Genomic DNA, 16,088 nt, shown 5'->3' on the forward strand with positions numbered 1-16,088 from the left:
TTTAGACGTCAGAGCCACTCTGTGCGCCACATGTGTTATTTTTTTACGGTCTATGGTGTTGAATGAGTCGATTTATCTCTGTGATAAAACATATGGGAATGGACTCAAATAGGTATGGATAAAGACTATATTTTATATGAAACATTGGTCACTCTTTCAAAGTAAGAATTCCTTCAAATAAAGCGGGTTTAGTAATATTTTACAAGATTTCTTATATCCTGCATTGTTTATTTCAGTCTGTAATAGTTGTGACATCCAGTTATGGCTCTCCTGGAGAAGAATGATGTTACAACAGACCTAGAAACACGAATTATGGCCATTGAAGAAGAGTTAAATGACCCTAAGCCAGAGGAGGAGGAGGAGAAAGCTGACCAGGAGATGACCTGTGAAGATGGTGGAGCTCTTGAAGCGGAGACTAATAAAGAAGATGAGCTTGAGAAACCACAGGCCAAGAAACTTATTCCAGGTATCGTGTATATAGGACACATCCCTCCGAGGATGAGACCGAAACACATGCGGAATATGCTGAGTGTGTACGGAGAGATCGGCAGGATCTTCCTACAGCCTGAAGGTAAAGCTACAGAAGTTGTTGACTTGCCTTTTTTAGTTTTACTTTGGTAACACTTTACAATAAGGTTCATTAGTTAACTACATGAACTAATGATCTGCACTTATAAAGCATTTATTTATCTTTGGTCATGTTAATTTCAACATTTACTAATGCATTATTAAAATCTTGTTAACATTAGTTAACGGATTAGTTGACTTTTAGATAAACTTTTGCTGATAATTTACTCACCCCCATGCCAAGATGTCCATGTCTTTCTGCATTCGAAAATAAATTAAGGTTTCGGATGAAAACAGTCCAGGATTTTTCTCCATATAATGGACTTCAATGGGCTCCAAACGGTTCAAGGTCCAAATGACAGTTTCAGTGCAGCTTCAAAGGGCTTTAAACGATACCAGACGATGAATAAGGGTCTTATCTAGCGAAACGATCAGCTTCTGCGAGAAACCCAGCAGTATTTATGCTATTATTTTACCTCTTATCAGACGAATGTGATCATCTCTGAGCTCCGCCATAACTTCCGGCAAGTGAGGTCAAAATAGATCGTGGTCATAGATGTATACGTAGATGCCTCATTAGCACCTGCATGGATCAGTAGAATAAAGGATCTACGATCGATATATCTATGACCATGATTGTATTTGACCCTTAAGGCCTTTGCACACTGAGTCCGAAATTCGCATGCAAAATTTTCGCACGTCAAAAAATAAATTCGACCTCACGTTATGTCAATCACGCTTGCACACTGCCTCCGAAACTTCGTCCGTCAAAACAAAATCGGAACAGGTTCGATTTTCTGCGTTTTTCGCATCCGTTTTTCCATCTACAGCTGATGCCCAACCTAAAACTGCTGGCAATGCTGGTGAATGAATCGCCAGTGCTCAGATACCTACAATTATACAAATATTATTGTATCAAAAATACTACAATATCACACAGCTATAATTATAGCACACCAACTCCCTGTAAACCGTGTGTGCTCGCGCGCGCGGATCCTAGACATACTGCCAGTCTCTGTTCAGGACTGGAAATTGGTGATCTTCTTTTTAATATGTGGCTCCAGTATCGCTAGCAAAGCATCAAACGGAGCCACTGACATTCAACTTTGAATCGGTCTGGATAATCCCGCAGCTCCTTGATAAGGTGGAAGACGGCATTTTGTAACGCATTCATAAATACGCATCGGACTCAGTGTGCAAGGTCTCTGTGCGTGACGAATTTTTTGGATCACGAATACGAAAAAACGCATGCGAAAATTTCGGACTCAGTGTGCAAAGGCCTTTATTCATCGTCTGGTATCGTTTAAAGCCCTTTGAAGCTGCACTGAAACTGTCATTTGGACCTTGAGTCGTTTGGAGCCCATTGAAGTCCATTATATGGAGAAAAATCCTGGACTGTTTTCATCCGAAACCTTAATTTATTTTCGAATGCAGAAAGAAAGACATGGACATCTTGGATGAGGTCATGGGGGTGAGTAAATTATCAGCAAAAGTTTATCTAAAAGTGAACTAACATGAACAGCTGTATTTTTATGAATTAACGTTAACAAAGATTAACTAATGCTGAACAGATGTGTTGTTCATGGTTAGTTCATGTTAATTAATGCATTAACTAATGTTAACTAATACAACCCCAAACTTAGGCCTACTGTGTGTGTGTGTGGAGGGGTGTGTGTGTAGGGGAGAGCGGGGCACAACCTAACGCTTTTTGACTTTATCAGTTTGTGTAAATCCACTTGGGGTTCAGAGTATTTTATTGTTTCCCACATTAATTTCACATATGTCTAGAACAATTATGTGGTTTTGTTTCATTAATACAGTGTATACTTTTTTCTTGCTTTACCCTAAAAGAATGGAAGTGAAATGTGACAACATGCCCCGTAGGTGGGGTGTATTGTAACATGTGGTGGGGCACAATGTAACATGACCAAATGACAGCTTAAAATGTTACCTGATATAATAAAAAAATATACAAGACAAACTAAAATATTTTGTCAACAAAATACAATTATTAACTTTTTAAAATAAAATAATGGCATTTTTTAATCATTAATTATAAAATATAAGCATTTTTGAGTTTGACTACAAACACGTCGCTAAATACAGTTATACGGCATAGTTCAAAACATAATAATAATGAATAATTTCTGAACATTAATATTCACCCGTTTCTCATGGTTTCTCAAAAGAATTCATAAAAGTATAGAATATAATGGCATATTTATAATAGTGGCTCATTGTAACCCAGTTTTAACACACACCCCATCTGCACAACTGGGATTTAAACCGTGGCTCGTGTCTTCTGCTGGTTAGATCAGCATTAAGGAACCATCTCTAATGGTAAATAACAGATATAAGATTACAATAATATCAGATTTGTCTTATTTTAAATAAACATGAAAAGCAGAGATGAAAACTAAACTTAAGTAATAAATTAACTTTTGCTATGCTTAATACTGTCATTACCTGGATGATCCACGGCTGTTTTGTGATGGTTGTTCTTGAGTGTGTTTAAAACCTTTGAACAGGATGGAGATGTCCAAATTTTTCTTATTTTGTTTGAATATATATGTTTATTCATTTTTCATTTAGTACTGCCCTTCAGAAGCAACAGAAGATACTTGCATGTTTCCCGTAAAAGACAAATGAAGTACAATTTACCTTGATCTTCAAATTCAATAAGTTTTCACCCCCGGCTCTTAAAGGGTTAGTTCACCCGAAAATGATCCCATGATTTACTCACCCTCAAGTCATCCGAGGTGTGTATGACATTCTTCTTTCAGACAAATACAATCAGAGTTATATTAAAAAAGTCCAGGCTAATCCAAGCTTTATAATGGCAGTAATAGTTACTCTGTTTTTGAAGTCCAAAAAAAGTGCATCTATCCGTCGATTAACGTGCTCCACACGGCTCTGGGGTGTTAATAAAGGCCTTCTGAAGCGAATTGATGCATTTGTGTAAGAAAAATATCCATATTTAAAACTTTCAAGTAAAATTTCGGCCGATCGCCTTCCCTGTTCAATTTATGGAAAAAGTGTTGAAAGTGCCTCTGCCGATCGAAAGACTAACACGACCAGGTCGGCTCGGCATGACGTCACGAACGCATCTTGAATTGCAAGATGGCACTTTCAACACTTTTCCACGGAAGGCGATCGGCTGGAACTTTACTTGATAAAGTTTTATATATGGATATTTTTCCTACACAAACGCATCGATTCGCTTCAGAAGGCCTTTATTAACCCCTGGAGCCGCGTGGAGCAGTTATTTGATGGGCTGATGCATTTTTTATGGACTTCAAAAACAGAGCAACTATTACTGCTATAATAACGCTTGGATTAGCCTGGACTTTTTTAATATAACTCAGATTGTGTTCGTCTGAAAGAAGAATGTCATACACACCTAGGATGACTTGAGGGAGAGGAAATCATGGGGTAATTTTAATTTTTGGGTGAACTATCCCTTTAAGGCATTGTGTTTTCTTTTGCTGCATCCGTGAATGTTTGAACCTTTTTTAATAGTTAGGGTTAGCCGTTGATCATCCAGGGAACGACACACAGCATTAAGAATCAAGGGTTCATAATGGGGTCATTTTTATAAATTCAGCTATTTGTTGTGTTGCGGACAATATGTAAACCTATTTTATGTAAAATGTCTTATTCAGGACAGAGCTAAATAAAACATTACATTTTGTATGATCTCTCTATTCACATTCTCACAGATTCTGCAGGGGTTCACATATTTCTCTTGCCACTGTGTGCATATATATATATATATATATATATATATATATATATATATATATATAAACACACACACACACACTCGCACAAGTTGCATTTTGGATTAAAATAGGCAAATTAAGTCTATGATTGGATCATTATTGCAGTGATTATTATGTTTCTAGTATGTTATATTTTTGGCAACAGTTCTTTTAACCCTAATTGATGGAGTGTGTAGCTTTTCATCTCTTAAACAACCGTGTATAAAGATACATCATGGCCATATTCCAGGAGGACAATGTCAGGATTCATCAGAGCATGAAGAATCATCTTCACACATGAATTGGCACCTCTTGAGTCCAGGCCTTAAAGGAACACACCGACTTTTTGGGACTTTAGCTTATTCACAGTCCATACATACCATTCTCATCTCCGTGCCATAACTCTGTCTGACGCACCCACCGCTAGCCTAGCTTAGCACAAAGACTGGAGGTAAATGGCTCCAGCTAGCCTACTGCTCAATGAGTGAGTAAATAACGCCAACATTTTCCTATTTACATGTTGTGATGTGTGTAGTTATCGCGTACTAAGACAGACAGAGAATGAAAAGTTGTGATTTTCTAGACCGATATGTGTAATGATCAAGGAGGTTTGAGCCGAACTTTGAGCTTCTCTAACTCTAGGGGATACGGTGAATAAGATTAAGTCCCAAAAAGTCGGCGCGTTCCTTTAAATTCATTGAAAGTCTGTGGGATGTGCTGGAGGAGACTTTGCATTGTCAATACAAGATCTTGACCAAAAATGATGCACCTCTTGATGGTAATAAATGTTTTGATGAAAGAGGTGCATCAGATTTTGATCAAGTTCTTCCTGTGTCAAAGTGCACGTTTTCATGTTTGACCAACATTCCCACTAAATATCTGACTCTCTTCTAGACCGTTGTGTAAAAAATAAGAAAAAGAAGGCCGGTTGCAGATCATCCAGTTTCACTGAGGGATGGGTGGAGTTCAGAGACAAGCGCATCGCTAAGAGAGTCGCAACCACTCTGCACAACACACCCATGACCAGCAGGAAGAGGAGCCGTTTCAGCAGTGACCTGTGGTCCGTAAAGGTACATAATACAGATACACTACCCCAGAGGTGTAAAGAGTACCTGAAAACCATACTTCAGTAAAAGTAGATACCTTACAGCGAAAATGACTCCATTACAAATCGCCCCTTCCATTATGAGTCTTACAGTATAGTATTTTAGTCATACTGAATGTAGGCTCATAGATACACGAGTCCACCTCAACATCTTAGAGACATGCCAGTGAAAAACAAGAAACAGTTGATTAGTAAGGAGAGCAATCACATGTTTATTTTCTAAAATCAAGATAAAACTGAACATCCAAAATTGCAATTGACACAACAGCCTCTTAAAGGTCCAATGGCATGGATTTTTTATTTTATTTTATAATGTATTCTGAGGTGTACTTATATTGTTAGTATGCTTTTTACATCATAAAATGTCATAATTTAGAAATAAAAGGCATTTTTTTATATACTGATGTTTGCCCTGTGGCTGAATGCCCTGTTTCAAGGGGCGTGTCTACTGTGAGACTTCAGTAAAAACGCCCACTGTTGATTGGCTGACATCTTTGCATTTGAAATGAGCGGAGGGGCGTGGTTTAACGAGGTCTACGACGCACAAGCTGCTGCCAGAGAGACGGATGGACCTGAGTTCACTTCACATCAGTTCTCAGCACGTCTCAGTTCAGTGAACTGTAACTTTAGTAAATGATGGATTAGCGCTGACTGGAGATGCGAACCGTTTAGATCAATTCAGTCCGATTTGGTGAACTGATTTGACCGGTTCACTAAAAAGAACCGGTTCAAAAGAACGATCCGGACATCAATGGACCAGAGACGGAGATATTGCTAACAAAGTTATATTGTACTGAGTTGTCAGCGCTGTGAGTTTATTTTGTTTGTATCTGAGAGTTCTGAATAAACACGAGTCCCAAGGCGTTTCTCAATGTCAAGGAAGGATCCTCGGAAGCCAGAATTCTGAGGATGCTACGTCATCGACGTCCGTCGAAGGACTGTTCCAATGTCAAGGATCCTCGGAATTTCAACCAAGGTCTGAGTCCTTCGTTCGAAAAATATGCCATATACAGGAAAGGATGCATACGAGTAGACTTCGCGCACTTAGCGTTCTCAAATCACCCACAATCCTATGCGCGCAGCTTTGCTATCTTGTTCAAAAAATACAAAATATCGGACGTTGGCGTAGTCGGAGCGTTAACGGGGCAATATGATTTCAAGTGTAACGTTACCAAACATTTGTTATAACCGTAGTAAATATAAGTAAAGTTTAACTTTTAAATGCCAGTACAAATTACAACCGTATTGATATTATACAAATTACGTTATTGATGGCTAACGGACCTTTTCACTGACGTAATGAGGCTGACGTACACTTGCTAGCCTGGTCCATTTACGTGTTCTCCGAATGCTAAAGAGGAGCCTCGCCTAGCCTCTGAAGGAAGTGGAAGGACTAGTCCTGCAGAGGAAGGATCCTTGACATTGAGAAACACCTCCAGTCACGCCGAGTCCGTCTTCCTCGTTATTATACCAACTTTGTAACACATGGAATGTGCCATTACAGGAGATGAACGAGTTACGAGTAAGTGTTGATTAATGCATTATTTTTTTTATATTTTCCTGTCATATGAAAAGCGTCAGTGACGTGCATTGAGTACACAGCGCAAACAAAGACACAACAGCATTAATCGAATGTAATCCAGTTTATTGTGGGGAAAGCTGGCTAGCCCGGATATGCTCACGCTTACCCCTCTTCTGCTTAATCTCGCGCCGCGTTTGGCGCCTCCGCTGTGGGTCAGATGCAAGACGCGACGAGGACGTACAAAAACACTGACTCACAAGATAGAAAACACCATTCTGTCGGGAGAGAGAGAAGCTGCAGCACGAATAATAAAGTTCTGTGTGAACTTGAATAATTAGCTACACATAAGAAATCACTGATCACAGATCAGAAGGAACTGAAAAAAGACTTCTGTTTTCATTTGTACATCCAAACACCGAGAAACTGCCAGCATTCACTCGTTCACAAGCCATGATCTCTCGAGGACAAACAAATATAGCGCTTGCATGGGCGTGCCAGATTCTCTGGCCGGTGAAAAGGGAGGTAACCGTTCCTGTTATGACGTCATAACCGGAAAATTCAAGATCAGCTCGTCTGGGCTGTCATTTTCTCTAAGGCAGAGAAAGACAGACAGAACTCTGTTTACACCGATCAAAATTTCTAGCCACTTGGGGACAATATTCGGGCTAGGGGAACTCATATTAATGTTGAAAAACCTCATAAAATTAAAATTTCATGCCATGGGACCTTTAAACGTCTTTAACGTCTTTTTGAAAATAGGCTCATTTTCCGAGGCAAGGCAAGGCAAGGCAAGTTTATTTGTATAGCACATTTCATACACAGTGGCAATTCAAAGTGCTTTACACAGAAATGAAGTTAAAATAGTTATAAGTGAATAAAATAAAAATATATATAGTATAATAGTTATAAAAGGAATTAAAAGGAAATTAAAAGGAAATAAAAATAAAGATGAAATCCCCTATCTGGGGTGGAAGAAAATGGAGAGTCAGGTTTACTTTAAAAATATTTGTCAGGTAACTGTGCGTTTAGACAGTACCCTTACAGACAAATCTTCTTGGCCTAACTTGAGGGTGTTCTCTAGATGTTTTACCCGCCAGAGCAGATCTAAACGGGTCTTCCTCGCACCAGAGCGAGTACTCAAAAAATATTTGTCAGGTAACTGTGCATTTAAACATTACCCTTACAGACAAATCTTCCTGGACCGGAACACCAGGGCTATCTACTTTGTTCGACCGTCAGAGCGGATCTACACGGTCCTTCCTCTTACCACCAAGGCTATACAGATCTATTTGTCAGAGCAGATCTAAACGGATCGTCCTCGCACCTATGTGGACTCGAACCACAATAACATTTATTCAGTGATGCCACTAATCAGGTAGTCAAAACCAAATTCATGTCTCACCTGATCAGAGACATCACGTCGGGGTCTAAAGTGAGGATAACTATGTGGACTCGAACCACAATAACTGTTTAAGCTCCCCCGTCTCTCAACCTCTTCCGCCCAGACAGCCTTAACAAAATAAAAAAATAATAAAAATAAAAGTATAATTCGACTCCGACTCCCCTAGAGTTAAACAGTTAAGTTTTACAGTTTTCGTATCCATTCAGTCGATCTCCGGGTCTGACGGTAGCACTTTTAGCATAGCTTAGCATAGATCATTGAATCTGATTAGACCGTTAGCATCTCGCTCAAAAAATGACCAAAGAGTTTTGATATCTGTAGCCAAAATGATATTACGCAGCACCTGAAAATAGTCCCCAGTGCTCTCTGTGTAAGCAGGTTATGTTGACGGAAGTTAGCTTATTCTCAGGCGCTGTGTATATCATTGCGCCGCTGCACTCATGGGACGGCTCAAAGCTCTTGATTATTACGCAGGAATGAGAATATAGTTCCTAGACATAGCCTAGAAAATCACAACTTCTCATTTTCCGTCGGTCTTAGTACACGATGTAACTACAGAAGAGTCAAGTTTTAAATAGGAAAAATATCGTAACTCTTTGGTCATTTTTTGAGCGAGATGCTAACGGTCTAATCAGATTCAATGATCTATGCTAAGCTATGCTAAAAGTGCTACCGCCAGACTCGGAGATCAGCTGAATGGATTCGAAAACAGAGTGTTCCTTTAAACACTCAAGTCTCAGTTCAGCTCAAGTGCTCAAAAAGGGCATACGTAAACCAATATACTTCAAAAAGTTATTTTCAACATAACAGATAAATAAAATAATGTTAAGTCAAATTCATCACCGGCTGCATGTCCTCATCTCATATTTGAAACACCTGTGATTAACAACTACATGCTAATGCTCCTGCTCCTCCTAAAGTAGCCTTGTTGACTAGTTTGGGTGATTAACGGCAAAACGCACAAGATATAGCACCTTCAATGCCATGTAGATGCCAATATCCCTTCTTTTATAGCAGAAACTACTGCAGAAAAAGTTTGCTGCCATGCAAAATGTAATGTATTAATTGCATTACTCATAATAAATCTATTGTATTGGAATGAAGAATAAGCTTTCATATACTCATTCAAAAATGTACTCAAGTAGAGAGTAAAAGTTGCTAATATCTTTGATACCCAGTGGAACTACAAAGTAGCCAAAAAGATACTTAAAGGGTCATGAAACCCCCTGTTTCAGCAACCGTCACTTCTCACCACAGTTTTGAGAAATGCTATGAAAGTGGGTGTGGTGAAGCTGCGGAGTGGAGACTGACTGACAACAGTTTTATGAGCCGTTTGATCAGTTAATGGGCCGTAAAGAGCTGTTACACTCACAGTGTGGATGAATCGCGTTCATCAGACTCGAGATCTGATGCACCTCTTGCATCTATAGAGACATTTAGGCCACGCCCACACCGGGGGGGGAAACAATCCAACGCTCTCCATTGACTTTGTATTGCGTGAAGCGGTCGCCTTGTCATTTCTGATTTATAACAAAAAACAGAACAAAGTCTAAAAGCTGATATGTGACAAAATGTACAGAAAACAAGCTAAAGAAACACAGAAGTACGTTTTTATAAGCTGTCGACCCAAAAAAAACAGAGGAGACAAAAGTGGATACAGGCAATAAGATGTGAAGCATCAGCAGGAACAAAGGGTACATTTTGGGATCCTGACACACATTATGCCTACAAGTAAACATGTTGTCACTGTTCAGTCAAATATCCAAATGTCAGTTTTATATATTATATTTCCTGTCTGTGATTGAGTTCCCCTCCAGTGGGCGTAGTTCTCAGTGTAATATAACATGTCATGCTCTGTCTCAATTGCCTGTATCCACTTTTGTGTCCTTAAACGCTTGTTTTTTGGGTCAACAGCTCATAAAAACTTCTGGGTTTTTGGTTCTGTGTTTTTTAACTTGTTTGCTGTACACCTTGTCACATATCAGCTTTTAGACATTGTTCTGTTTTTTGTTAGGGCTGTGTGATATTGAAGAAAAATGCGATATGCAATACCTTGTTAAATAATGCAATATGCGATACGATACTGCTTTAAGTGTGTAAAATCTATTTAAATGATATATTTTTTTAAATTTTAAAACTGAGAATACCATTTATGTGTTTCACATTCTTTCTGGGAAAAGAAAGCATCGCTACAACTTCTGAAAGTGACCAGCAGTGTTAATGTCACAAATCTGACTGATTTTAACATCAATGTAATTAAACAAAAAATGTAATGCCAATATTTAAATACCAAAAACTCTTTGCTTGACTTGGTAATATATAGTTACAGTATATCAACCTAAAACTTAACATCAAGAATATCCAGGAAACAAAGACACCTGAACTAGGGTTGGGCGATTATTTGTGTTATTTTAATCTTTGTTATTAAAAATAAGAACTAAAATTGGATCCTATTGACACGCATTCAGTTTTCTTTCCCCAACTGATATCGTTCACTTAAAGCATAACCGACTGTGTTTACATGAATACTCATCAAGACAGCCATTTTGACATAACTGTGTGTGTATTGACAGTTGGAGTGTGTAACAAGACACGAAACAGAACTGAAGGGTTCTTTCACACACTTTCAGAGAGGCGGCTTGTGCGCACGTTTCGGTGTGTGTGTCAGACAGCACGAGACTGCAAAGAGTTGTTTTTTTTGCAAGTTAGCAAGTCACATAAGTAACAGTCGTGTGCTCAGTCTATTCTCTGATATATGCATCAATCTAAACGTACACTTTTCACAATGTTGAAGTAGCCTATTAAAATCATTCAGATATTGCATGCCATTGCGATATGCATATCACGATATGTACATTTGCGATTTTCGATCATTTCGATATATTGTGCAGCCCTAGTTATAACAGGGTGTCCGCGGGGTAGTAAAAGGTAGTAAATGAAATTAGCCAAAATTAAGGGCAGTAAAAAGTAGTAAACTTCATCTGACGAGGTATTACATTTTCGAACCCGATTCAAACCACTGCAGTCAGCAGTAACGTTAGTCTAGCAGCTTCATCAACAGGTGCGTGACAGACGTCAGACAGCAGACGCTGTGCCCTATCACCAACGCTACATTGCGAGCTGAGGTGTTTAGATCCTTGCAACTAAACACTACTCTTTATATTTGAGCGATGGCATTGAAGAGCTGTTTCGATATATGCAAGTTGCTTAAAGCTGGGCGTACTGTGCGATTTCAGCAAGGTTATCTACTCACACTGTACGAGTAGATCGCATGCGATGTAAAGCCAAAGCTCACGGTTTGTTCTCACACCATGGCTCACACTGTGCGGATTGTCGAGCGCGACTTGTCTGCTCACTATTCGAGTGAAATATGCGCAAAAAATCTATAACAGAGAGATAGCCTATCAAATGCATCAGCTATCGATATCAAGAGGGTTTAGCATTTACAATTTATGTATATAAATGATTATTATTATTATTATTAGGGTAGGCCTACTTTTATTATTAAATTGATATTACATTTAATTTGCCCCCGTGATAATTTCATAATGCATCAATGCATAACCGACGCTGCATAATAAATGAATAGATAGATTAGCTTACTCCTCATTATTTAAATACATTTTTCCCAATTAAACAAGGAATTATAGGCCTATAAATAAAATGATTATCAGTCTATAATATGTCAGAACACTACAATAATATCAGTATTATTATCAGAAAGTAAGAGCAGCTTTATTTCAAAAACAACTTGTTTAACACGAAATTTCACAATATGGGCCACAAGAGAAATATTAAGAATATAAATTCAGACAGTTATAGGCTATACGTTATCAGCATATGTTAAAGCAGATTTATATAAATAACGAGATATCTCTTGTCTCTGTGAGAATATGCGCCGAAAGCTTGTCAGATTTTACTTTCTGTAGTGAATAATTGACCAGGTTTGAGACTTATCCGACTCTCGCGCACATTGCGTTTTTGTGTGATATCCACTGACTCGCCTTCATGATTTAAAACGAAAACGAAAAAAAATCTATATTGCGCCGTGAAAATTGCTCTCGTTTCCCTCTGTACACTGCATGAACTATGAAGATGATGTCTCCTTCCTCTTCTGGCTTTATTTCTATTCTCATTTCTATGGGCAGTTGATGTTAAGTTATAATGACCTCGTTACATTGTGATGCAATGTTATTCCATTTGGAAAGATATTTCATTTACGCTACTATAGTTGCAGCTTGAAGTCGCGCTGGTATTAAAAAATATTTTTAAGGTATTAAAAAAAGGTAGTAAAAGGTATTAAATTCAACTTAAGAAGTTCTGTATATACCCTGTATAATGACATAACTGACAAGGAGGCGCTTCACGCAATACAAAGTCAATGGAGAAGGTTTGATTGTTTTTCCCCTCTGGTGGGCGTGGTCTTCAGATTATGACGCGTGTTGCTCAGTCTCTATAGCACGTTGATACAACGATGAATTTAAACCCGGAAGTTAAATATAGCGCAAACATTTTTTAAATGAACTTGTTTTCTCCAACAATCAAAACGAATGGATGGTAATGTTGACTTCTATGATGCTCAACACTCATAACTCAATCTCAGAAAATTTGGTTTAGGGTTTCATGACCCTATAAGTACAGTAACTAATTACATTTACTCAAGTACTTCACACCACTGCACTACCGTTCAAAAGTTTGGGGTCAGTAAATTTTTTTTTTGGAAAGAAATTACTTTTATTCAGCAATGGTGCTTTACATTATAATTAGGGCTGTCAAAAGATTAATCGCGATTAATCGCATCCAAAATAAAAGTTTGTGTTTACATAATATATGTGTGTGTACTCTGTTAATTATTATTTATATATAAATACACACACATTCATGTATATATTTAAGAAATATTTGCATGTATATACTGTATATACATTTATATAATCTATAATATATATAAAAATAAATGTTTTATATATAAAAAATAATATTTTTTTCTTAAATATATACATGCTTGTGTGTGTATTTATATATAAATAATAATTAACAGAGTACACACACATATATTATGTAAACACAAACTTTTATTTTGAATGCGATTAATCTTGACAGCCCTAATTATAATGCTACTAAAGATTTCTATTTAAAATAAATTATTTTCTTTTGAACTTTCTATTTTGAAAGAAAAAATGTATCATGGTCTCCAGAAAAATATTAAGCAGCACAACTGTTTGCAACATTGATAATAATAAGCATATTACAATCTGAAGGATCATGTGACACTGAAGACTGGAGTAATGATGCTGAAATTTAAGCTTTGCATCACAGGAATAAATTGCATTTTAAAATATATTAATATAGAAATTAGTTATTTTAAATTGAATTATTTCACAATATTACGGTTTTTATATTTGATCAAACAAATGCAGCATAAGAGACTTCTTTCAAAAACATAAAAAACGACCCACACTTTTAAACTGTTTGTACCTCCCTTTTACAACATAAAATTCATATTTCTTTTCTCTCTTTCATCAAGTATCTGCACAGGTTCCATTGGTGTCACCTCAGCGAGCGATTGGCTTATGAGCAGACGGTCTATCACCAGCGTATGAGGACAGAAATCTCCCAGGCGAAGAAGGAGACAAACTTCTACCTGGCCAGTGTGGAGAAGAGCCAGAACCTGGAGAAACTAAAGAAGAAGAAGGAGAAAAAGGGAGAGGTCGTAGAGGAGAAGACGTGGGACTACAAACAGCGTCCTACAGAAGAAGAGATCCACCTGAAACGGTTTCAGAACAAAGGCATGTCCAAGAAGAACCTCCAGAAGGCACAAGAGAAGAGCAAAACCATCCAGGACAAAGCTCAATCGAACGTTTCCCTCCTGGCCAAGATCTTCAGTAGTGGAAGGGCCCAGGATTGATGACAACATTAGAGCCACATTCAGTTTTGGTGATTACTTCAGATGCAATGTTCTTTGTAATTGTTTCTATACCTCTCAACATTCAATCTTTGAACAGATGTTCTACTTGTACTGTGTTTTTTCTGTCATAGAACAGATGTAAACCTCAGACTGTTCTGATTGACACTTTCATACTTTCAAAAACTCTGACGCCCCACCATTGTGAAACCGGTCCTCCATTTTCCCCTAATCTCGAGTAGCCAGACCTTCAGACTGACGGCAGAAGGTCTGGACTCCAGCAGCTTTCATTGGCCAAGGACCGCCCAGAGGCTGTCTGACTGACATATAAAGCAACCAATCACAGTTCGTTTTGTTCCACGTCATGTTTAAGGGTGTAAGAATGTAACGTCAATGTCCCTAAAATAAAAAAACTTGGTCTCTGCCGCAAACTTTACATACCTCACATACTCCCAATCCAGCGTTTAGTTGATCCTGACAAGTGCTCATTGTCACAGTTGTAAACACGACGGTGTTCTTCCATGAGGTTTAGCCTGGACATCCTGTAGAGTTCAGCCAAAAATCCTGGGCCTGTATTCATAAAGAATCTTAATGCAAAGAGTAGCTCCTAGTGACAAAATTCGAAGAAAATTCGTAGAAATGTGGGCGTTTACTCTTAAAATGAACTAAAAAATCCTAGTAAAGAAAAAAGTAATTCAGAAAGCATCTTAACCCTTAAAGGAGGTCTTAAGGTCAAATTTGTTAGGAGCACGGACGAGGACTTTTAAGAGGCTTAAGAGTTTCTTTAGCAGCGGAGAAAATGTCAGAAAGATGAAGAGGGAGAAGAAATGTGTTGCAGACGATGGAGGACAGTGACTTAATAAGACGCTATAGATTAGATCGTGCAGGGATCATGTTTGTTGCATTAAACCCAACTTTCAAACCACTAATTAAATAGACATGCCAGCAATCAGTGTAATTGGAAAGAGTGGAACAATGTTTATAATTCTAAGCCAATCAAATACCTTATAGGAAATTAACAGCATGGTAAATAATAAAAGGATTTATATACATATATATAATGTGTGTGTGTGTATGTGTGAGTGAAAGAGAACGGTAAAATAGGACAATTTGCGCTTGTAATTTCAAAGTGAAGGCTTAGAATAGACCCTATACTTAAAAGCGCTCCCCAGGGTTGTCAAAATACTATTGGGTAAATTGGCAGTGGGTGGGATCATAAAAAAACAAGAGACTACTCACTGCAAAGCCATTACCTCCAGCCAACTTTTATTTTATTTATTGTATTAATAAAATCTCAATATAAAGGATTTATGTGCTTTAAAAAAAAAAAAAAGAATTTTTAATTGATTGAATTTCATAGGTTTATCAAAGAATACAATCACCTTCCTGAAAAATTGTACAAGATATCACAAGGTTGTACTGTAATGTATCTTAAACCGTAGGTCAGTAGAAATGGTGTATAAGGACATTTCACAGCATTACGTTGAGTTTTAGAGACAAAAAGATCAGTTTGTCTGATCCTAGAAGACACAGCATCACAGGGCAGAGATATTGTGTGTTTTCGAGGGATTGGCCTGTTCTTTTCGCCCCTGTTTTACACAGCAATTTATGTACATCTGCTTGTAAAATCAGATCTTTCTCATCCTAAGAAGACAGATTTCTCCAGGCCATCTTCTACTTTGGTGTACTCCAGGTTGGATGGGTAGTATCGGCTCTCATAGCGTGGGTTGTTCCTCACATATTTCAAATATTCCGGGGCTCCAGGACAAATGACGTTGTCAGCCAACAGGACAGTGCCTTTCTTGATTAGACCACAGTCCTGCAAC

General features: G+C 37.9%; 2 protein-coding genes across 5 annotated transcripts in view; one reads left to right on the forward strand and one right to left on the reverse strand.

Annotated features, from left to right (window-relative positions):
* Positions 1-15,581, forward strand: abt1 (activator of basal transcription 1). Its single transcript, XM_079828010.1, has 4 exons — positions 1-112; positions 237-571; positions 5,223-5,398; positions 13,885-15,581. Exons 2-4 carry the CDS (start codon positions 262-264, stop codon positions 14,263-14,265), a joined length of 867 nt encoding a protein of 288 aa, XP_079684136.1. The 5' UTR covers positions 1-112; positions 237-261; the 3' UTR covers positions 14,266-15,581.
* The window catches only part of comta (catechol-O-methyltransferase a), a 19,095-nt gene continuing 18,505 nt past the window's right edge, over positions 15,499-16,088 (reverse strand). For all 4 annotated transcript variants that reach the window (XM_079828007.1, XM_079828008.1, XM_079828006.1 and 1 more), the window contains one exon: positions 15,499-16,081. In XM_079828007.1, coding sequence (XP_079684133.1) covers positions 15,902-16,081 — 180 coding nt within the window. In that variant the 3' untranslated portion in view covers positions 15,499-15,901. The remainder of the gene's footprint in view (positions 16,082-16,088) is intronic.

Source organism: Gobio gobio (genome assembly GCF_949357685.1).
Source record: "Gobio gobio genome assembly, chromosome: 10".
NCBI lineage: Eukaryota > Metazoa > Chordata > Actinopteri > Cypriniformes > Gobionidae > Gobio > Gobio gobio.